This window comes from Candida jiufengensis, assembly GCF_024610255.1.
Source record: "Candida jiufengensis strain CBS 10846 chromosome Unknown scaffold4, whole genome shotgun sequence".
Lineage (NCBI taxonomy): Eukaryota > Fungi > Ascomycota > Pichiomycetes > Serinales > Debaryomycetaceae > Lodderomyces > Lodderomyces jiufengensis.
The window spans coordinates 514,427-538,574 of NW_026261559.1; the positions used below are offsets into that span (position 1 = coordinate 514,427).

Genomic DNA, 24,148 nt, shown 5'->3' on the forward strand with positions numbered 1-24,148 from the left:
AATCATATAACATATTCCCTAATCATATTTTTAAAATCCAAGGATTTTTTATAAATAAATATTGATTCTTGCGTTATTAAATTTGAAAATTTTGGTGAATAAATCAACCATAAATTTTGGGTATCATTTGATAATTGTTTAAATTTTGATAAACCATACTGACCTATTTTAGTATTTGCTTTATTTACATTACTTAAGAAGTTTTTGAAGTTTATACTTTGATCAACTAATACATCTTTTGATTTAGTAAATATGAATTTAGATGCATGACTTGCATTATTTAAAAATACTTGAAATTGATTTGAACTTTGTTTGAAAAAATTTATAGCTTTTTCTGTGAAGAATTTTTCTTGATTGATTATTTCTGTTAATCCGGTTTGACTATATTTTTTTAACACTTCATATGAGCTTCTTGAAATTTTGCTAATTTGGTGAAATTTTATATGTCCAAAATCTCTTAATTTCTCCCCCAAAGTTTGTAAGTTTTTACTTGTCAACAATACACCATTTTCAACTTTGGCTATAATTTTTTGCAAATTTGGTGCAATATTTTTTACCACAAATTTATCTATTTCTTTACCAACATTCGTTAATTTCAAATAATCATTTTGTAAATTAGCTTTCAAACTTTTAGCTAATTTTGATAACTTATTAACTCTGATAAGTTTTTTAGGTCTTGCATGAAATCCAAATATACCACGATCATTTATTACTTCAGTTTCTTCATAAACTAAATTATTCCAATAATTAATAATTTTATCATTTAATGTTGGTGATTTAACAATTGTAGTTGGTAATGGTTGATTTATATAATTATTTACCAAATAAATTGTTGGAATCAAACCAACTACAAAAACAAATAAATAATAATAAAGATAATCTGAATTTGATTCTAAAAAGTTTTCAATTGCAGAAAGAAATTTAGCACCCAATGGTTTTCTAATGTTTTTGGAATCTTCTTGTGGTTTGTCAATTGTTTTCAAATCTTCTTTTTTGGAGTTATTTTGTAACACTTTTATTTCTTGATATTTATCAATTGATTTTACTAATTCAATAGTATCATCTAAATCAGTTTCATCAACCAGTAATTTTTTCTCTTTCTTAACATCGGTTGGTTGTTGCTCACTATCCTTATTATCATCAGCTGCCAGATCATTTATTGAAGAATGTTGATCATATATATATCTATTCAATTGATCAATTTTGATTTTAGCAAAATTTGAATAAAAATCATTAGATTTTTGTTTAATTGATTCATTAAAATCATTTAAATTTTCAAAAAATTTTATTCTTGATCCAACATTTATTGAATTTGATAAATCATCACTTAATATTGAATTTGAACTAGTATTTGATTCCGGAATCGATGAAGAATTCAAGATTTGTGGTGATGAAGTTGATAATTCAATGTTTTGATCATCCTCAGTAGCAATCAAATTGGGAACTTTTAAAATTGATTGATTAATTGAATTTTTTAAATCAGTTTTTTTAATTTCCTTATCGCCGCCCCCTTGATCTAAATTCAAATTAACTTTATATTGATGATCAGTTGAACTTGTTGTTGATCTTTCATCGTCAAAATCAGATGATGATGATATTATTGACCAATCTTCATCAACGGCATGATGATTGCTTTCATTATTACCAACTTTATTTTTAATTGCAGCTACTTCTGTATTCTCTGAATTTGATTTCGTGTAATTTTTTAATTTCATTGTGTGATACATATATTGATCTATAAATTTTTAAAAAAAACTTGATTTAATTTCAAATAAAAATTATCTTTTGACACTTTATAACTTAATATGATTGAATATATATTGAAAGTATTAATTTTTACTTGGTAAAAAAGAAGTTCAAGTTGTAAATTTTAAAAAAAAGTTATACAATATTGTTGCTTCTTTTTTTAATTAAAAAACTAATTTGTAATATTATTAGATATTATAATTTTTTTAAAGGGAAAAGATAAGATAATAAAATAAAGAAAAATAAATTTAAGTAGAAGGTAAAAAAACTATTATTCATACGTGTTGTATTAATGGCTACATCTGATAAGACTATAATGATGATTGCATTAATAAATGAATAAGAATGTAGTATTTTTCTTACAATTTTTTACTAGTAAATTTGTAATATAAGTTTATATTTAGTTTATTCAATCATTGATTGTAATTTAATAAAAAAATTAAAAATCAAGGGATGAAAAAAAAAAGGAATCTAATTACAATTCTTATCATAAGGGGGCTAAATTGATTTGATTTATAAAATTAAAGAAAAAATACCTTCTTCGAAACAACTTTATACAAAGAGTTTAGCAGACAGCAGTTGAAAAGCTCATGTATATAACATATATATATATATTAATGGCAAATTATAATATAGCTTCTTAATAAATATATAAATTTAAACTTAAAAATATTTAGGGGGAGGAGATGAAAATATAATTTTTAAAAAATGTGGGTTGTAAATTGATATTTAATAATTTTTTATCTTATCTAATTTTGTCTTGAGTTACACTACTTTTTGAGACATTTGATATTAAGATCAATTATACAAAATGGGATTCCATACTGAAATTGACTTTATCATTGTTATTGTAATACTGCTCTCAAAGTTTGCTTTTGCTATTGACAGTGAGCATTTCAAATAAGATAAACTCAAAGTTTATCAATGCAAATTATACTCTTTAGATCGAAACGAATTTGAGATCATGTATTGTATGCATAATGTACTAAAAGATTTGAAAATAAAAAGCACATAAATCATAATCTTCGTTTACAATTAACTTCCTCCAATTTAATTCTACATATGTTTACATGTCATTAACCACAAATGATCAACTAGCCATAATTGAAGAACGTTTTTTTTTTTCACAAGTAATTCGCCATTGATAATATAAATTCGTAACATAAACAATTAAATTAAACTTTATTTATTAAAAAAAAATACACATAAGGATTAAAAAGGATATAAAATTAGAACTGAAATAAATTTTTTGTTTACATCATAAAATTAAATCTATCAAACTATTTTTATCATAGTAAGAAGGTTTAAGCACCGGGGTTTTTTTATAATTTTTTTTTTTGTATTTTTTGATTTTTATTTTGTTTTTAGTTGAAAAGACAACTTGAATCACATTTGAATTTTTTATCTCATATTATTTGGTTGTTTGTGGATTGGAATTTTTATTAGTTAAATTAGTTAGATCTTGATATGATTTTCATTGTTGTTTGTTTATTTGGAATTGACCTCATTATCTTCTCTTAAATCATGCAGTAAATGTAAATTTGGTCGTGTTTGTAAATTTGGATGTGATGGAAATGGAAATTGTTGTTGCTGTGATTGTTGTTGTTGTGGTTGTTGTTGCTGATTTTTATCACTCAAAATGGAATTGATTTGTATTGGTTTTCCTGTTGCATTTAAAATTTGTGGGTTTTCAGTAGCTGTGATTGATCTTAATGATGTTGATATTTTTTCATTTTCTTTACCACTGTTCATACCATTTTGTTCTTGTTTTATTAGAATTTGCTGATTTGGATGTTGAAGCTCTCTATTCGTATCTTGATATGCTACATCTGCTGGTTTCGGCTGTGACACTGTAGAATTTAGTCCTGCTGACAGATGATTTATTTGACTATTATATAGTGAAGCTGTTGGAAAAGCAGATAATAATGGAGGTAATGCAGTACTTTGATTTTGATTTTGATTTTGATTATGATTGCCACTAAAACTTAACTGAGTAAATGGATTAAAAGGTATAGGATGTATTGAATGTAATGGTGGTATAGTAGTTGGATTTTGTTGTACTTGACTTGAATTTGGTGGTGGTAATGGAGTAGGATGTTGATTTTGATATGAATTCTTTACACTTAATTGCCAATGTTGAGAAGGATGAGGTGCTTGTGGTGGTTGTTGGTGAATAATGCTACTAGATCTTGAATAATGATCATTTTCTTCTACGTTTGGTAAATTAGGATTATGATCCTGCAGTGAGTGACCATCTTTATTTTTCAAATCATTCGGAGTTAAGCCAATAGTTTTTAATGTGGGTATACCAACTGAATGATTTGAACCTCCACTACTTGATTCCTGATAACCATTTGAACTAAATTGAGATGATCCGCTTTCTGTCATAATTGATGAAGATGAATTATTACTTTTTCCACTTCCATTTGAATTTTGATTTACTTTTAAAGCAGGTCTTTGAGGAGTAGATGCTCTATCATCACCACTATCAAAACTTAAAGTTACTCTATTGTGAGGTTGATCATTATAGTTATTATTATTATTATTATTATTATTATTAAATCCCGAACATGCATTGGCAGAGTTTTGATGTCTAGTTAAAGCATCTGGTCTTGCAAATCTTCTTGAACATTTATCACAACTAAATGGCTTTTCTCCAGTATGTAATTTTTCATGTCTTTTTAAGTCATGAATCCTCCGAAATTTTAAATTACATATATTACAAACATGAGGTTTTAATGATGAATGAATTAATTCATGACTTACCATATTATGTTTTCTAGTAAATCCTTGATTACATGTTTTACAGAAATATTTTCTAGGTAGTCTTTGTTTATTACCATGTTGTAATGTTGGTGTAGAACTTGAAGTAGGCGAAGGAATCAAATTTGATAAAGGAGTATTTGGTGAATTGGTGTTAACTTTTGAATTTGAGTTCGAACTTTCTTCAGAAACTTTATTGTGAGGTATTTTCTCATTCTCATTTAAATGTTGATGTGAAGATGGGCCACTTAAAGATGAAGAATGTTGAGATTGATATGATGAAGGTAGATTACGTTGATAATTAGATATTGATTGTTGCTGGTATTGATGATGATTACTAAATTGAGACTGAAGTTGTGGAGAGGGCTGGTTAGTTAAATTCGAACTTGAATTACTTGATGTTAATGATATAGGTGGTGTATTACTATTGCTAGTTGAACCATCTAATATTGATTTAATTGAAGAATTTTGTGAAGAAGTTAATTGTTGAAATGATGGTAAAGTTAATTTAGGAATACTGCTTTTGATCGATTGAAATTCACTTTTATTATTGCAACAATTATTGTTATTGTTGTAATTATTGCATGAAGGAGAATCAGTGTTTAGTATATTAATTCCATTTGTATTATTTATATTAATTAATGAGGGAGTATTGGACGATATATTATTATCAACTTTTATAGATTGATTGTGATTAATATTTGAATTTATATTATCATTATTTGAATTAGGTAAAGATTTCCCATTTATTTCTGGTACATCCATGGAATCATGAATTCATATGATTGTATACAATATAGTTGAACTAAAATAATTAAATATATATATATAAACTTTTAATGAAAAAATTAAATATTATTGAAATGAATTGTAAATTTGATGGATTGAAATTGATTGATGAAATTGATGACAAAACAATTAAGTAAATCCACACAAGAGAGTAATAAACAAATTGATTATTGAAATTCCAAAAATTCAAAATGAATGAATACAAAAAAAGAACAAAATTGGTTGTAAAAATAAAATCGAATTGAATAAAAAAAAAAATTTTAATTTCAATTTTATTATTTATTAAATAATATTATTAGTTTTGTGAATTTATTTTGAATTACAATTTCTTCTATAGTAAAAATATTATTAAATAAAACTTTTTTAATTTATCTTTGTAAAGTTTTCTTCTATTTAATTAATGTTTTGATTGATTAATGATTTTGATTAATTTATTATACATAATCTTATATATCTCATATATATATATATTATATCAATTTCTTATAAAATTTGGTAGTATTATTGTTATAAATAAAAATTATAGTATGATTTAGTATTTAAATAGAAAAGAAAAAAAGAAAAAAAAAAATAAAATTAAATTACTTTTATATAATAAAGTTTCATGAAAAAAACCCCCCCCCTTTTCACTTATATATATATTTATATATAAATTGGTAGTGAAAGTTGTGGTAAGTTAATTTGTATCATCAATTCATTTTATTTATATTTGCTATACAGTAATATTAAATTGATAAATTTTATTGAATAATTGAAGTATAGATATTAACCAATTAATGGATTAATTTAATTAAATTTGTTGTATTTCCACTAGTATAAATTTATTTTTAAAACTAAAAAACTTCAAAAATTAATTGAATTTAACACAATTAACATTTGTAAATCTATTTTGTGTTTTACATTTAAAGATTTTGATTAAAAAGTAAATCAATTTAATTAATTAAATAACAAACAAAATACAAATAACAAATACTAAAGATAAAAATAAATGTAAAACATGAAATTAGTAATTTAAGATTTTTTAGTTTATCTACTAAAAGTTCAAATTTAGGTTAAGTTTACAATTATAGAAGTTTGAGGTAATTTATAAAAATAGAATTATTTGTTGATGAATTTTTATAAAACCGGTTTTTAGATATGTAATTTAATGTTAATTCTCCATATGGCTATGGCTATTGTCTTTTTTTTAAAGTTGTGGGTAGTGAAATGGACCTTAAATTAATAAAATTAATATTATATAAAAAATTAAAGTTGAATTGACAGTTGAATACATTCTCCATAAAGATAATTCTTTAATATTCTAACAAATCAAACAAAACAAATAACAATTTTTCAAAATCAATTTAATTGTCTTTTTCTTTTGAGAATTCTACTGATTACAAATTAATTTTTATTCTAAGAAAATGACAGGCCGGTGATTGAAACTTATCTTCTTTACTGTCAAATTCTATAAAACAAAATTGATTTTAGTATAGAGACCCGGTAATAAATTGACAATAATTTATACACCCCTAATTTTTAATTTTTTTCCATCTCCTGACTCTCGTTTTAACTTCCCCACCCCTCATTTTTTTTCTGAAACATTTTGATTCGAGACAGTCAATAGCTGTCTTCAGTTTGTTTTTCAAATTCTGAAATCAATTTGTCAGACAATCGAATTGTCTTAGTTGGCAAAATCTCACAATTAAAAAAGCTTAATATAACAATCAATCAATTGTAAGGTGAGAAGAAAACAGACTTTATATAGTTATTGTAGTAGTTATGAAATATCCGACTTTTAGATAATTATAAATTATCATAGTAATAATAGTATCTTCGTAGAATTAATAGTATTATATTTAGTAATAATAATAGTGTACTGATTAAAAAATTTCTTGACTAAATTTTATCTCAATACTTCTAACAATGCTATGTCAATGTAACCAAATATTAAAATTTTGCTCTCTTTTTTCACTAGCCATAGCCAAGTAAAATATTTGAGATATAATATTCGTAAACTATAAATTGAAAACACGCGAACTAACTTTTTTCTAGCCACTATATTTTCGTTAATAGACTAAAGATTCTAACAAAAAGGGATGGAAACTGATAATACATAATTTTACTTAAAATAATACGATTATTAATATATGTAAACACCATAACTTGTATTACTTGATTATGCAAACTACAAATCAACAAATTTCATCAAATATAATAAATCCTTAAAAACTAATGAATGTGATAGCAATCATCTATCTTTTCTTTTTTTTGGCATGCCTTTCGATTCTTTGATTAAAGCATTCGCTCAATACATAATTTTTTGATTGTCATTCCAATTCCAACAAAATTATCTGAGATTGATGATCTTACTAATATTTAGTAATTAAGGTAGATCTTTAACCTTATTTCTATCTATTCTTTATGTATTTTATTTGATGAGTATTTAAATCAAGCACAAACTAATGTATAATAAATCTCAAGCTTAAAGTTTAGATTATACATTATTATCTTAATTTTTTTGAAAATTAGCTGACACGTTAAACTTTTTAGGTGATTAGAATTTAGAAAAATTGGAATTAACCCACATAAAATTGATCTTCTATCATGTACGGAATTTCATTTATCAGTTGTTGGCTACCCACCCCATATGTAAATTATTCAAACTTTATTTAATTTTGAATATATTTGCTGGTTTAATCGTGTTATTTTTCAATTAAGTTAAGTTCTAGAAAAAATAAAATGTCTCAAAATTAGGTTGATAAATTTAAGGATTTTTTTTCTTGAATTTATTACACTAAATTTATATTTGCTTTGTAACTTTATTATTGTTTTAAGTATTTGGACCTACTTCAAACTTTTTGTTACTTTATTGTTTTAAAATTTTTTTCTGTACTTAATTAGACAGAGAACATTTACAACAGATTCCACTAATTTTTGCAACCAAAATTTAGAAATTATTAACGAATTGACATCTCGAGATATAGCAAAATCAAACTAAAAACGTGGAAAATTCATTTTTAAACCATTTCATTCCATAAGCCGATTAGATAAAAATAAAAAAATTGCAGGTCGATTTACAAAAATTCAAAAACTTTAATAATTACGTCAACTTTAAAGTTTTAAAGTTTTAAGGTTTTCTAGGATCTACTCAATATAAAAAACAATAAACATCTCACACAAAAGATTTTGATTCTAACCTTAATTTTACATAACCAATACTGAAAAACTTTAATTTTAATTAAGTTTATTAGTTTCATATTATAAGTAACGGCTTTATTATTACTAAATAACCTTATGCTCAACTTTCGTAAATACTTCAAGATTTAAAAACATTAATACTGATATTAGTTAGTTCTAAACTTTATTTATTTAAACCAATTGAAAGTCAGCGATAAGATAAGATTGGTAGATCAGATTAAGGTAACGGAATTTTAAAATAAAGATCTATAACACTAGCTCGAAATTTTTGGAATTTAGCAATTTTTGTTTCACTCGTGTTTATGGCGTTAAAGTTCCGTTTTATTTTGTACGTGCATACGAAAAATTAAAGGAAAAACTCTATTACGAAATTTACTCTATGGTAGGTTTCTAAGAGATGGTGGTTAGTGAAGAAAGTCTAGATTGTTCAGATTTTGATAGCTGATCAAAATTAAGGTTGACGAATTGATTGTTTAATTTTCAAGGTTCACCATATATCCTCATTCTCCAATTTTTTTTGGGGAAGTAAACTAAATGCAAGAACTATCTACAACAACAATTGATGAATTCAAACCTTTATTTTAAGAATTGAAATACGAACTAAAAACCTAGCAATTTCTATTCCAGTCTAATAGCACTTAAAACTTCAAACTTATCAATGTTTAAGTTAAATCTTTCTAAGAATTCAGCATCTAATAAAGTTCTAACTTCCATTAATTTCATATAGAAAATAGCGAATTTTTTTTCTAACTCCCAAACTTGATCTGTAGCTTGAGCTTCTTTTGATTTATCTTGATTTTCTTCATCACTTGCAACTTCAATATCTTCGTCTTGTTCTTGTTCATCTTCACTTTCTTCATCAATTCCAACAATATTGTCACCTTTACTTAATTCTACTTTAAGTAATTTTGATAATTCTTTTTCCTTTTCAATGAAATATTTCAATAATTGACGTTGTATTAAATAAGGTATATTCATATATGAAACAAATACAGCTCCAACAGATTTAAATTCAAGATATTGTATAATTAATTTGAAATATTCCTCTTCATTATCTTCAATATTACTGTATTCTTCTGATGATAATAAACCTTGGATATTTTCATTTAATAAGTCTATGTATTGATCAATTTGCTCTGATGTAAAAGTTTTGAAACATGATGTGATTAATGGATATAATTGTATGAAATTTTTCAACCTATCTTTCGATTTTGATATGAATTTTTGTATAGATGATAAATTATTTATGACAAAACTTGGATTTTGATAAAATGTTGCTTTAATTAATTTGATTAGTAAAAGTTTTTCTTTTTCATTTAATTCAATTAAATTTTTGGCATTTTCAAGATCTTCTTCACTTGCTGGATCTTCTTCTGATGTAGTAATTGTATCGATATCAGCTAATAAATATTTGACTATATGAGTGACATTAGTTAATTCTGACATTTGTTTAAATATTAATTCTAATTCTTTATCATCAATTGGTTGCAAAATTGTAATTAAAGTTTTTATCAATAATAAATCTTTCAAATCAATTTCATCTAATTTAAACAGATGATGATCCAAAATTATTGCATTTCCCCTAGTTGAATTAAATTCTTGATCAATATATAATTTTAAAAATTTACTAGCTTCGTTAATTTCTTTTATTGATTTTGATTCAAATGGAAAACCTACAACCACTTGTTTTTTATTTTGTTCATCTAATAAATTTATCTTTAACATATCAATAAGTATACCATAACAATTAATCCTAACTTGAACGTCAATATCAATTTGTGCCATAGTAATTATCATTGATTTGAACTTTTGAGTGAAAGGCGTAAGATTTTGAATAGTTTCTTCATTTGTATGATTAATTTTGAACAATTTAGCTAAATTTTTGGTAATTTCTTTTCGAACATTATTATTTACATCACTTAATAACCAACCACAATATTTTAAATAATTACTTTGACAAAAATATGTTGGATATTCCATCATTGCATCAATTAATTCTTTTACAACTATTGCTCTTATTGCGGGATCTATATCCTTATATCTATTACCAATTACTTCACTTAAATCATCAAAATATTCATCAAGTTTATTTAATTGATTTTCATAAGTGTTAATTGTATTTTGAATAGTTTTAGCTCTTGATTTTTGTTTGTTTTTTATTAAATGTTGTTTAGATCTTTCAAGATTTTTATTTATTGATTGGGATATGGTACTAAGTTGTAATAATATAACTAAAGCAATTTCAGTTGCAGTATAACGTAATGATCTAATACTAGTATTTGTTAAACTTGTAATCCAAGTAATTATATAATTCATTAATTCATCAGACCCATATAATATACCTTTTTCATGACACATTTCAATAATATTTTTAAATAATTCAACTACATTTTTCTTGAAAACTGGTACTAATTTGAATGCAAATTTATGAGTTGATTGTTTACTGAAAACTAAAGTAATTTCATCAGCTGTTTGTTCAGCACTATCCAAATTTAATAGATCATGAGGTTGAAATAAATGTAATGATCCACAACTTCTTAAAATTAAATTCATTAAATTTGTAAAATTATTTAAATTTGGTAAAGATTCTTCTTCATATGATTCAATCCAATCTTGTGCTAGATCAGTGATGTTAACTTCTTCACTTGAACATGCTAAAAATAATGAGTTTTCTTCAAATTCTTCTTCAGGTTGTGTTGGCTGGATTTTACGACGTTTATTTGATTTGGTTGTAGATTTTGATGTAGTGGTTGCAACATTTTCTAATATTTGATTTGAGTTTGCAGTTGAATGTGTATTATCTTCTTCATTATCACTTGTATCTTTATACAGAACCTCTTTCCTGGTTCTTTTTGATCTTGTAGTTGCCATTAGTTTCTCTAGAGGTTGATTGAAATCAAGTTGTTAAAACCTTTAAGTATAGAGTAATATTATATATTAGATCTTACTTATTACAGACGCGTTGTTTATGTTTTTTCATAACCTAGAATTTGGTAGCATAAATTCATATACATTTTTTGTGTAGATCTATAGTACAAGATATAAATTCACGTTAAAAGTTGTGAAAACTTACCATTGCAAGCATAAGTCATAGAGCAAGTCGGTCTTCCTTTGTCACCTTAAGCATTAAGTATAAGCTAATTATTCACATTATTATCAATTTTTAGTTGTTACTGATAGGAAATATATTATATACATTTATCTATACAAAGTAAAGTAGTGTACTCAATACAATTAATTGACAGCAGAAAAAATCTTTAAGTTAAATTAAAATCTTAACAAAAAATATATTTCCATTGAAAAAAAAAAACAACACAAGAGAGTATCAGATATTTATACAAATAATTCAATAATAATGTCAACTGAATCTCCGATACCTGATCCAACTCCAACACCATTACCAGAAGAAACAGATCAAATACCAACAACAGGAGAAATTGAAGATGACAATATAAAAATAGATGAACCAGAACCAACACCCGAGATAGATATAACAAAATTACAACAAGAATTTCAAGAAAAAGCTCAACAATATTTAGCTGATCAATCTCAACATATTATAATCCCATCATTTGCAAAATGGTTTGAACTAAGTAAAATCCACGCAATTGAAAAAAAATCATTCCCTGATTTCTTTGATGATGAAGCAGTTTATAAAACTCCACAAAATTATAAATATATTCGTGATTTCTTAGTTAATACATTTAGATTAAATCCTAAAGAATATTTAACTATAACAAGTGTTAGAAGATCATTATCTGGTGATGTAACATCAATAATAAGAATTCATCAATTCTTAGAAAAATGGGGTTTAATTAATTATCAAATTGATCCAAAAACGAAACCTTCATTATTGGGTCCAAAATTTACTGGTCATTTTCAAATAAATTTAGATACTCCTGAAAATATAATACCTTATGTTCCAGATAATGTAGAAATTATAAAAAACAATAATCCAAGTGAAATTATTAAAACAGAAGAACCAATTGAATTTAATATGGAAATAAGAAGAGATATTTATCAAACTGGGGAGAAAAAAATTGAATTTAGACCTCAAAGTTCAGCTCATTATTCATGTAGTATATGTGGCAAAGATGCTACTGAAATAAGATATCATAATTTAAAAATCAAAACTTATTCATATAATCAAAATACAAATAATTCAAGTATATTATGTTCAATTTGTTATGATCAAGGTTTATTCCCACTGAATTTTACTTCATCAGATTTTATAAAATTTCATAAATTAGAAGATTCACAAGAATGGACAGAACAAGAAGTTTTATTACTTTTAGAAGGTATAGAAATGTATGGAACTCATGATCCAACATCGATTGCAAACAATAAAATAAATATAAATTCAAATAATCAATGGGATAAAATTAGTGAACATGTAGGAACAAAGTCAAGGGAATATTGTCTTAAGAAATTTTTACAATTACCTATAGAGGATAAATTTTTGACAAAACTAGTAAAAGATGAATCAACAACAGATAAAAAATCATTAGTTGAAGAAGTAGTTAAAAAATTAATCCAATCAAAAGAAGGTTCCCAACTTTTACAACAAAATGCATCAACAAATACTCAACATTCAATAGAAGAACAATCAAGTTTAATTAATCAAATAGTAGAATTAACAATTGAAAAAGTTAATTTAAAATTAAATGCTATAAATAATTTACAAAATTCATTAATAGATGTAACTAATCAATTAAATCAAGAAAGGAAAACAAACCTTTTAGAAAGATGGTCAATGATTAATAAAATTGAAAAATTGAAAAAGGAAAAACCTGAATTATCTGAATTACTTAATGATATATTAAAACCAAATAAAATATTTGAATTAGATTCAAACACCAATACTATTACCACAACATCAACAACAACAACAACTAATAATGAAGATAATATGCAAATTGAACCAACAACAGAAACAAATGGAGATATAGAAACTATACCAATAAGTGTAACAAAACCAAAAAGTTATACATTTTGGTCAGGTTAAAAAGATCAAATAAATTTTAAAAATCTAATTTTATAATAAATTATAAATCTCTAATTCAAAAAATTGTAATATATAAATAAGTAATAAAAGAACTAAAATAAACTAAAAAGAAACTTTTCAATACCGTATGAAACTCTAAAAATGAAAAAAATGATAATAAATAAAAACCCTCGTAAAAACCTCATTAGTTCATTCTACCTCTATTGATAGATCCAAGTGGTGATACACTTCTCCCAACATTTAAATTTTGAGCACTATTATTATTGTTGTTATTAATATGAGGAAATTTTTCTCCTACTTCATATTGTTGTGCATGTTCATTTGGAACTTCATTCAATGTTGATTGACTTACATTATTATGTGGTGATGAATATAATCCATCATCTATTGTTATACTTATAGGATGAGTTGGTTGAATATTATTTGTTGGATATTGTTGTGGAGTATATGTATAATTTGAAAAAGTATTTGAAGGTTGTGGGGATGATATTTTGGAAGATAATATTGTTTTTATAGATTTTGAAGAATCTAAACCACGAGTTGGACTTGGTCTATTACTACCATTTGAACTATACACTGATTTATTTCTTAATAATGATTTTGAATCTTCTAATTGTTGTTGTTGTTGTTGTTCACTATGATGAGCTAAACATTTTTTATGAAATTCTATAAATTGTGATCTAAAAGACCATGCAATATCTTGACGAAATACACGAATTAATCCATATTGATCTGTTGTAACTATTATATCGCCAGTACCTGGATCATCCTCATGTTTATGCTCTTTTGATCCTGAGCAACAACATTTCTTGGGGTCCATTTTACATGCAGAACCTCTTTTGTATAAGTCAAATATTAAATCATCAGATAATTGTAATAATTTCTTGGTTGATTCTGGTGCGAAAATGGCAACATTACATCTTGAATGATGAGCATGGAAACATGAATAACTATTATTTTCATTTGATATATAATCCTTTTTGTTGTCATCTTCTAATAATTTACCTAAAAATTTATTTGAATGAATTAATTTTGTATATTTTTCATATTTATGATGTAAATCATTTATATGTTGTTTACCATCAATGACTATATCACGAAGTGATTGTTTAATTTTATTGTTTATAATGCTATTGTTATTTTCCCATACATAACAATAATGATCTTCTGATCCAGATATGATATATTTATGATTATCATTACTTGATGCAGCTATAGATGAAGAATTGTTTGATAATCCTCTAAATCTTGTAATTAATTTTTTTTCATCAGTACTAATCATCCTAACTTTTGAATCATTTGTTGTAATTAATACTGTCCACTTATCTAAATTTGTTGAATATTTATTTGCAGGATTTTCAAATACTTGTATACCTGTAATTTTATTACCATTTGTTTTATCATGAAATGGATGAACTATTGATCTATCTTTAATTTCAACTCTATTTACAATATGCAATCCTTTTGTTTCTAATATAAATACAGATCCGTTAAATCCACCTACTATACAATGTAAACCATCTGGTGAAAAAGCTAATGCAGTTATTAAAACATCTTCTCCTAAATTTCTTTTAAATGATACAGATTTTTCTAATATTGACCATAATCGAACTTCATTATCTAATGAACCACTTAAAAAAAATCTATCATCTAAAGGATGAAATTCAACAGCGGTAACAAAATCTTCATGTTGAAAAGTTTGTAAACATTCTGGTCTATCAACGTGCCATAATTTCACAGTATTATCCATACTTCCCGTAATTATAAAATTATTTTTACTCCATGCTAATGATAATATACTTCTTTTATGACCTTTAAATTCCATTGGAGTTGTATGAAATACAGGTGCTGGATCAAATACATAATCTCTTTTATTACTTCTTGGAACTTCGCCATTTTCATTTGAATTTTTTTCATTTTGATTAAATTCTAATCTTGCTAATGGTGATGATATAACTTTATAAACTCTTAAAATGGCATCTCTACCTGCACAAGCTAAATATTTCCCATCTTTACTAAAAGACATTGTAAAAATTTCTCCATTCTTGGATTCATCATCCATACTACGAATTTCTGATTCAATATTTAATTCTTGAGCTAAAAATAAATGATTTAATTGCCTAGGACTTTGTTTATTTCTTCTGGATACTTTCATATATTTTGGAGTTAAAAATGATTCATAAGTCAATCCACTCCATGGAGGTTCTTCATCTTCTTTTAAATTTAATGTAGGTAAATCTGAATAAAAAATTGTTTCATCAACACTTGGAAATAAAACTCTTTCATCAATTTTATGATTTTCATAATTTAAGAATTTTGAATTTGATTTTATTCTACCACTTGCAGATATTGATCTACCTAATGAACCAACAGATGATAAATCTGAATCATAATCCATCATTGTATTTACATCACCATCTTCATCATTATATATATAAGAATCATTATCACCTTCAATACCTCTTGTTTCACTTAATTCTCTTTTTCTATAACTCCGATTACTTCCTGCTGTATAAACTTTTTGTAATTTATCATTTGATGCATTTGAAACTGAATTTTTAGTACTATTACTACTTCCTAATGAAAATGATGTTGATGATGGACTATTATTACTACTATTATTATTATTATTATTATTATTTTTCTTTTTAATTAATTTATTAAAAAATCCACTTTTTTTAGAACCATTTGAATCAATTGATGAAGGTGACAAATTATTTGAATGAGCCATATCCTTGAAACCCTTTATTTTATAAAAAAATGTCAATTATTTTTTCTCCCTCTCTTTTAATTCAATTCAATTCTATATTTGAAAACTAAGTAGTGTTATTAGTATTAGTAGTAGTATTAGTAATATGTATATGTATTGTTGTATTAATCTAAAGTTGTAATTGAAATAATTTTAATTGTATATTTATTAAAGCCAAGGAATCTTCGTTTAAATTTTCAAATATTTTAAAATATAATTAAACGATTAAAATAATCTATATATATAAAAAGTTAACCGATTAATTTGATTAAAATATGATTATGAAATATGATTTAATGTAAATAATTAATGATTAAATTCCAATATAAGATTGTTAAGTTCTAAATTTAGAAATTAATTGATAAGTTCTAAATTAGATTTAAATTTATTTATATAAAAATTGGTTGTAAAAATTAATTGATCATTAAGAAAACAACTCTTATTATATATAAATAGATTCAATAGAATTTAAATAGTAATTTTAGTGCAGTACGGATGTATAAAGTTTTAAAATTTGTATAAATTGAAATTTTTCTTTTTTTGCTACTCCATTATTTATATGTCAAATTTAGATAAATTATATAATAGATCAAATTAAAATAATATATTACTACTACTATTATTACTATTGCTTTTATTGATTTTGGACTACAATAATTATTAATATCTATTCATTTAATTCTATCTATTTCTATCTTTATTGAATTAATAATCCATTGATTAATGATTAATGGTATAATCAAAGTAATTTTCATTAATTTCATTATTGTATTTGTTAATATAAACTGAAATTTTCATCTAATTTTAATTTCTTTTACAAATCATAATTATTTGTAGACTATAACTTTAAAATTAATGATTAATTATTAACACCGTAAATAATATATTATAATATTTTATATCCGTATATATATTATTAAATAATTTTTTTACTTTTCCGTAGAATAAAATCTTTTATCATACATTCAAGTTATACTTTTTTACGAAACAATCCGGGCTTAGGACATTAGCCTTAATTTTTCTAATATTTATTTATTTATTCGTATAATAATCTTATTTAGTCATATTTAATTATAATTGTTTTGTATTTGATTATGAATTTTAATTTGTATAACTTGAGAATTAATTAAAGTAAAGTTATTTTTAGAATTAATAAATAAAAAAAATAAGATTAAGTATAAATTTGATACGAGACTTATATTTAGAATGCAAATTATTTTGATTATTAACTTAGTTAGTTAGTCTATTTAATTATTATTATACAACTGATAACTTCAATCATAGCCTTATAATCTTTAACTTTAAATTTGTTCTTACCTTTATCAATTAAGTTCCCTTCTATTTAAGTTTTTTTCTTTTTTGACCATTCTAAATGTAAAATTAATGAATGATAACCTTTACCATTTAATAAATCTAATGCTTTTTGTGCAATTTCTTCAGTTGCAAAACTTACATAAGCAAATCCTCTACTTTCTCCAGTTTCTCTATTTCTAACAACTGTTACTCTTTGTAATGGACCAAATCTTACAAATAATTCATTTCTTAACATATCTTCATCAACAAAATTATTTAATTGTGAAACTTTTAATGTTGTTGAATCATCTCTCATTTCTTTATTTGGTATATTACCATTTGCATCTGGTCTTAAATGTCTTGGAACATATTTACCTGGTGCATTATTTCCATCATCATTTTGTTCATCTATTAATGTTGGTTCTGGAGTTCCTGTTGTTGTTGTTGAACCAAGAGTATCTTTGAAAGGACATTTTGTTGTATAATGATCACCACCACATGCTCTACATTTAATAGTTTGTACAGCAATTTTACTAGCTCTTTCTTGTAATTTATCTTCTTCTTCTTGTTTTTCAATTTGTTTCCATGATAATCCTAATTTTAATTCAACTTTCTCACCTAATTGGGTTGTACTTGTATCTGGTCCATCTGGTTTATTTTTTTCTTTACCATATTTTGACCAATTTTTACGTTGTGCAATTAATGGATGTACTCTTTCTTGTACTTTAACTTCTTTTATTTTTTGAGTTATTTTAACTTTTTTACCATCTTGATTTGTTCTAAATGTTATAACTGTTTTGGTTCCATCTGGATTATTTATTATATCTGCTGGTGCTGAAAATTCATCACCTGCATCTGCCCATGATTCTATTCCCGTAGACATTATTTAACTGACGATATATATATATATATATTTATATGGATGGATTAATAAGGTATTAATGTATAATCTTAATGTAAAATAGTAATGATTTAACTACTAAACCTTTGATATTCATATAAATTTTTCAAAATTTTTTTTTTACTAGTATTTTCAAATTATCCATTTAACACGACATATTTTGAAAAAAAATTACAAAATCAAACCAAAATTTATACATAAACAAATCAATATTCAAAAATATTTGCAACTTACACAAGTAATGTCAATTTATAAATATGGAAATCATGAATTACAACAAATAAAAGTATGGAATTATAATGGAAATAATGAAAATACGTATATATATATTCATGGAGGTGCATGGAGAGATCCTTCAAATACTTATGATGAATTAGAATCAGTTGCAAAAAAAAATCAAAATTCTACATTTATTGGTATAAATTATAGATTATCACCAGAAATAAAACATCCTCAACATTATAATGATGTTTATGATTCATTAGTTTATATAAAGAAACATTTTAAATTAGGTAATATTAATCTATTGGGTTATTCTGTGGGAGCTACTTTGATTTTACAAATTATTCAAAATTTAAATAATTTATCACTGCCAATATTATTTAAAAGTATAAAATTTTTAGATGGAATTTATGATATTAAACAATTAATTGAAGAATATCCTCATTATGGATTTTTTATAGATGAAGCATTTCAAAATTTAGAAATTGCAATAGATTCAGTTTCATTAATTAGACCTCCTATTATAAGTAAAAATACTTCTATAATAATTTGTCAATCATTACAAGATGACTTATTATCTATTAATCAAACAAATTTATTAGTTAGTTATTTTGCTAGATATAAAATCCCATTTACTTTATTAACTGGTAATTGGGGAATTCATGATGATATTTATGGACCATATAGAAATGAAATATTTATAAAGACTTAAATTTTATAAACACATATGATGTAATTCTTCTATTTTATTGCTTTCTAAAATTTGTCAAATTAAATTATTTAATTTGATGATAACTTCATCAAATCAAATGTAATCCTATTTAACATAATTCAAAAAGACAATAAATTATTAATGAACAATCATACTTATGACAAAGGAATATAAGACTCTCGATTAAATTGAAAATTGATTCCGAAATGATTAAAAAATTGTGATCATGACAAATATATAATTCATTTTAAAAATTGTTAGAAATAAAAAGTGTTCCACATCCCAAAAGACTTATACTATTACTCCCAAATTTCTCCATTCTTTTTACTTGTTACATTTTATTCTTCAATACATATAAAAAAATTTTCTGACTAAAACAATATCTCCTCAATAAAAAATATTTTCTTCTTATAAATAATTCTTTTTCCATCTTTTTTTTTTTAACTAAAACACCAAATTCAATTGCTCCTATACTAGTTTTGACTCTTTAAACCACTCTTTTCTGAATTCTTGACATTTAAACCTAAAAACGAGTTGGTGATCTTTCTCTATTGTAAGAACCTTGTCTATCACCATATCCTCCATCTCCTCTATCATATCCTCTATCGTAGCCACCTCTTCCTCCCCTATCTCCAAAACCTCCTCTTCCACCTCTAAATCCACCTCTGTCTCCAAAACCTCCTCTTCCACCTCTAAAACCTCCTCTGTCTCCAAATCCACCTCTACCTCCTCTGAATCCACCTCTATCTCCGAATCCACCTCTACCTCCTCTGAATCCACCTCTATCTCCAAATCCACCTCTGTCTCCAAAACCGCCTCTTCCACCTCTAAATCCACCTCTGTCTCCAAAACCTCCTCTTCCACCTCTGAAACCACCATCGTATCCACCTCTACCTCTAAATCCACCTCTGAACCCACCTCTTCTTGGTGGGAAATATGGTGAAGTATCTTCTTCTGCACTAATTTCTGAACCATTATAATCTGTTTTATCTAATAATGGAATTGCTTCTTCTAAATCTTCAGCACTTTCAAATTGCATATTACAATTAGTTTCACCAGTTTCATAATCTCTAAAAACTTTAACATAATTTGGTTCTTTTGAAGTTTTATCTCTAACAAAATCTTTTATATCTTGCCATGCAACATTTTCAGGTAATCCAATAATTTTTAATCTATATTTACCTCTTGTATCTTCTCTTCTTTCTTTTGCAAATTCAATTTGTAATGGTTCTTCTCTAAATGTTTGATTATTTAATTCATCTAATGCTCTACCTGCATCTTGTTCATTTTCAAATCCAACAAATGCATAAGATTCCATTAATCTAATATCTGTAACTGGTGCTACTTCATTAAAAAATTTTCTAACTTCATCTTCTAAAGTTCCATATGGAATTGGTCTGACGAATAATTGTTTAGTTGGTTGATTATCCATCTTGTGAATAGAGGTGGTTGTTAACTTTACTTAGAAAAGGAAAAAAAAAGTGGCAAATATCAACATCGTTATTTTGAATAATTTTTTTTCTCTTCAAAATCGTGTCTCATAATATTTTTGACCAAATTACACTATCTATTAATATGGCTTATATGAAATTGATGGTAGTAACAAGAAGATTTTCAAACTGGAACATTCTATTCACTGTGAAATAAAGAAGTAAAACAAACTATTTATGTTATATTAGGTTATATTAAATTATATTAAATTATATTAAAGTATATTAAATTATGTTCAACTATATTTATTAATACAAATGGAAAATTAATAGAATATATAAGTAAAAATTAGGCAAATATTAAATTGTTCTCAAGAATGAAAGAATTAAATTATGAAAAGACTTTCTTCAAAAAGCCTCTGAATCCCTTCTTTTCTTCTTGTTTTGTACCATTAGCGGCAGTCTTTTTGGCTGGAGTTTGTTTTGATGGAGTTTGTTTGGTGGTAGTTGATTTAGTACCAGCCTTAGGTGTGGTTTTATCGTCTTTTGATTTGATTGGAACGTCTTTAGCAGTTGCTGGAGTAGCTTTTGATGCAGTTACAGTAGCTGGAGTTTTTGATGTAGTATCATTTGGATGAACTTTTGATTCTGGAACTTTAACTTGTTCAATAGTAATTGGACCATCAACTTGAGCAGCTAATTGAGCTTCTTTTGTTAATTTTTCTTGCTCAGATTTTGATGGTTTAATTTCTTCCAATTCAACATTTGGTCCTTCAGTTGCTTCAACAGCAGCTAATATATCTTTTCTATTACCTTGAGCAATAATAATTTCTTCTTCTTGATTATCATCAATTGTTGGAATTGGTTGTTTTGCAACTGGTGATGCATTAACTTCTTTACCTTCACTTGAATCAATATTTGAACCAGTAACAGGTGGAACAACTGGGTTTGAGGCTAATGTACCTGGAGCAGTAGTTCCTGGAGCTGGAGCTTGTGAACCTGATCTTGGATCTAAAGTTTTTGGATGTTTGTCATCAACAACCCCATCAACTAACGAAGGTTTTTTGGCTTGGTCTGGTGATATTGAATTTCTAGCTTCTTTTGAAGTAGAAAATGGACCATTTACATTGTCTTTAGCTTGACCAAATCCAGTAGCTGAAACATCTTCTTTACCTTGATCAGCTCCGGCTTTATAAGAATCCGATGCTAATTCTGAACTTAAACCAGCACCTAAACCAGCACCACCAACTCCTCCTAATGCGGCAGCACCTAAAGTTTTAGCAGTTGAATGATCTTCTTTTTTAGCTTTTGGATCTTCAAATTCATCACGAACTTCTTTATTTAATTCAGTGTTTTCTTTAGATTCCTCAGCTAAACTTTGTCTAGTAACTTTTGGTTGGTTTCCAAGATAATCTGCACTCGTTTCATCGTTACCTGTAGCAATTAAAACTGGTTCCGCTTCTGGTACAATTTCTTCATCTTCGTAGACATCTTCTTCATCTATTTCTTCATCTTCACCATTTGGAGTAGTACCATTAGCTAATGCAGCTGCTTTAGCTTTCTTTTTAGCTTTATATTTAGTTCTTTTAACTTTTTTCTTTTGTTTTTCTTTATCGTCTGCTGTTAAACCTGCTGATGATGAAGCAGTACTTGAATCAAGACCTTTTGAGTTTAATCCTTCAGTTTGGGGTTCAGCATCTTTTGATACTGGAGCAATCTCCGAAATTTCAGTGTCTTCTACTACTATACCAGATGATGGATCAACAATTGCGGTGGTCTCAGCAACGAAAATTGGATCTACTGTGGTTGGGTCGGTTGAGCCTAATTGTTGTTCATTTGTTTCTTGGGTAGTTGGTGCATTTGCAGTTCCAACTTCTTTGACATCTGCATTTAATTCTTTTGCTCTTGCGTCGGTATCCTCATAATTATCAAATGCTGAGACATCTTCCCCTCCTCTTGGTACATATATGCCTGGTTCACCACTAATTGTTGAATGATGAGGTTCTTCTTTTGGCAAAACAGTAGTCTTATAATCATCATCGTAATTTAAATTTTTTTGATTGTTGGTGGTGTTTGTTACTAAACCAGATTCTGGTATCAAAGCACCTGGTACAACTAATAAATGAACTAAATCTTCCGCTTCTAAAATATTATTATCATTTCCTTCGAAATCTTTTGTAACTTTTTCGCTTGTATTAACTTTCCATTCCCCATCAACAACATATTTGTAGAAAATAGTTTCCTTTTTAGGTGGTAATGGAACTTGAATTGCAAAAGATCCATCAACTTGTTTGACCAATGGCAATGATTGTGACCAATCATCGAAAGTTCCTGTAACAATTACATCTTCTGGACCTTTTGGCCTAAAAATTCCTCGAGTTAGTATACGATACAAAATTAATTGTGGATGATGGCTAATTTTTCGAAAGATGAACTTCAATTTCATTAGCAACAAACCAATTGCTATGGTCAATTTGATAAATGCTCAATTCCCATCAACGGATTGCATTGCTATAAGTATCTCCAAGTTATTGATCAATTTTTTAAGTTGGCAATAAAATGATTGAACCAGCCGTCCTTCATCTTTCGAGATTTCATAAATCCGAACAATCACTCAATCAAGCAATATCCAAATTTAAATAGCTCCACAAATTATCAATTAACATACCATTTAAACTCATAATGAACAGACATAATATAATTTTGAAATTAATATATAATTGATGATATTAGATTTTGATTGTGATAATAAAGAAAAAAGAAAAAAAGGAAAAAATAAATTCTTTTCTTTATTTTTAGAATTGGTTTAAATTTTAGAGAGTAAAAGAATATTACACATAAAGTAAAAGTTGTTTTTATTTTAATGACCTTTAATCTTTAAATTTTAATTATTAAAAAGATATAATATTCTTTAAAAAAAAGATATGTTAAGATATCGATTTACTACTAATTAATAATTCAAATAAATGAGTCAGTTATGACCGTTTGATTAAGTCCAATTTTCAAAATTATCAAATTAATTATTTCTCAATTTAAAAATTTCAATTGATTAATTAAAAAATTATTATTATTTTATAAATGAGGAGAATTATTTGAAATAATATTGAATTATTATTTATTGTTATTTTGATATTTCTAGCTTCTTGTCAATTTATTATAAATTGATCTACAATTATTATCTTTTTCTCTCTTCATGTGTTAATACAATTGTTATAATATTTTAATAATATTATTGATAAACTGTATGGATTTTGATAGAAATTAATAAACTACGTAATAGTATCCTAATTTAAATTGCATACAAAATTTGGTAGCAAATTAAGTGGTGATGGGGGTGTTCTTTTTTTCTTAATTAAGC

At 25.5% G+C, this 24,148-nt stretch overlaps 9 protein-coding genes across 9 annotated transcripts; 2 read left to right on the forward strand and 7 right to left on the reverse strand. All coding sequences in view use genetic code 12, as the record gives it.

Annotated features, from left to right (window-relative positions):
* Window positions 1-2: 2 nt before the first annotated feature.
* Window positions 3-1,715, reverse strand: KGF54_002156 (uncharacterized protein; the record flags this gene model as incomplete). The annotated part of the gene is made up of 1 exon (XM_051762605.1): window positions 3-1,715. The coding sequence occupies one exon, from the start codon at window positions 1,713-1,715 to the stop codon at window positions 3-5; it is 1,713 nt and encodes a 570-aa protein (XP_051620668.1).
* A 1,519-nt stretch (window positions 1,716-3,234) lies between these two features.
* Window positions 3,235-5,274, reverse strand: OFI1 (Ofi1p; the record flags this gene model as incomplete). Its single annotated transcript, XM_051762606.1, has 1 exon — window positions 3,235-5,274. One exon carries the CDS (start codon window positions 5,272-5,274, stop codon window positions 3,235-3,237), a length of 2,040 nt encoding a protein of 679 aa, XP_051620669.1.
* A 3,822-nt stretch (window positions 5,275-9,096) lies between these two features.
* On the reverse strand, window positions 9,097-11,349 carry IRR1 (Irr1p; the record flags this gene model as incomplete). The annotated part of the gene is made up of 1 exon (XM_051762607.1): window positions 9,097-11,349. The coding sequence occupies one exon, from the start codon at window positions 11,347-11,349 to the stop codon at window positions 9,097-9,099; it is 2,253 nt and encodes a 750-aa protein (XP_051620670.1).
* Window positions 11,350-11,833: 484 nt separating this feature from the next.
* KGF54_002159 (uncharacterized protein) lies at window positions 11,834-13,483 on the forward strand (the record flags this gene model as incomplete). The annotated part of the gene is made up of 1 exon (XM_051762608.1): window positions 11,834-13,483. One exon carries the CDS (start codon window positions 11,834-11,836, stop codon window positions 13,481-13,483), a length of 1,650 nt encoding a protein of 549 aa, XP_051620671.1.
* Window positions 13,484-13,667: 184 nt separating this feature from the next.
* Window positions 13,668-16,214, reverse strand: KGF54_002160 (uncharacterized protein; the record flags this gene model as incomplete). Its single annotated transcript, XM_051762610.1, has 1 exon — window positions 13,668-16,214. One exon carries the CDS (start codon window positions 16,212-16,214, stop codon window positions 13,668-13,670), a length of 2,547 nt encoding a protein of 848 aa, XP_051620672.1.
* A 1,360-nt stretch (window positions 16,215-17,574) lies between these two features.
* TIF35 (translation initiation factor eIF3 subunit g) lies at window positions 17,575-18,408 on the reverse strand (the record flags this gene model as incomplete). The annotated part of the gene is made up of 1 exon (XM_051762611.1): window positions 17,575-18,408. One exon carries the CDS (start codon window positions 18,406-18,408, stop codon window positions 17,575-17,577), a length of 834 nt encoding a protein of 277 aa, XP_051620673.1.
* Window positions 18,409-18,667: 259 nt separating this feature from the next.
* On the forward strand, window positions 18,668-19,360 carry KGF54_002162 (arylformamidase; the record flags this gene model as incomplete). Its single annotated transcript, XM_051762612.1, has 1 exon — window positions 18,668-19,360. The coding sequence occupies one exon, from the start codon at window positions 18,668-18,670 to the stop codon at window positions 19,358-19,360; it is 693 nt and encodes a 230-aa protein (XP_051620674.1).
* Window positions 19,361-19,883: 523 nt separating this feature from the next.
* Window positions 19,884-20,792, reverse strand: NPL3 (mRNA-binding protein; the record flags this gene model as incomplete). Its single annotated transcript, XM_051762613.1, has 1 exon — window positions 19,884-20,792. The coding sequence occupies one exon, from the start codon at window positions 20,790-20,792 to the stop codon at window positions 19,884-19,886; it is 909 nt and encodes a 302-aa protein (XP_051620675.1).
* A 389-nt stretch (window positions 20,793-21,181) lies between these two features.
* On the reverse strand, window positions 21,182-23,484 carry MDG1 (Mdg1p; the record flags this gene model as incomplete). The annotated part of the gene is made up of 2 exons (XM_051762614.1): window positions 21,182-23,153; window positions 23,459-23,484. The coding sequence occupies 2 exons, from the start codon at window positions 23,482-23,484 to the stop codon at window positions 21,182-21,184; spliced, it is 1,998 nt and encodes a 665-aa protein (XP_051620676.1).
* Window positions 23,485-24,148: the final 664 nt, after the last annotated feature.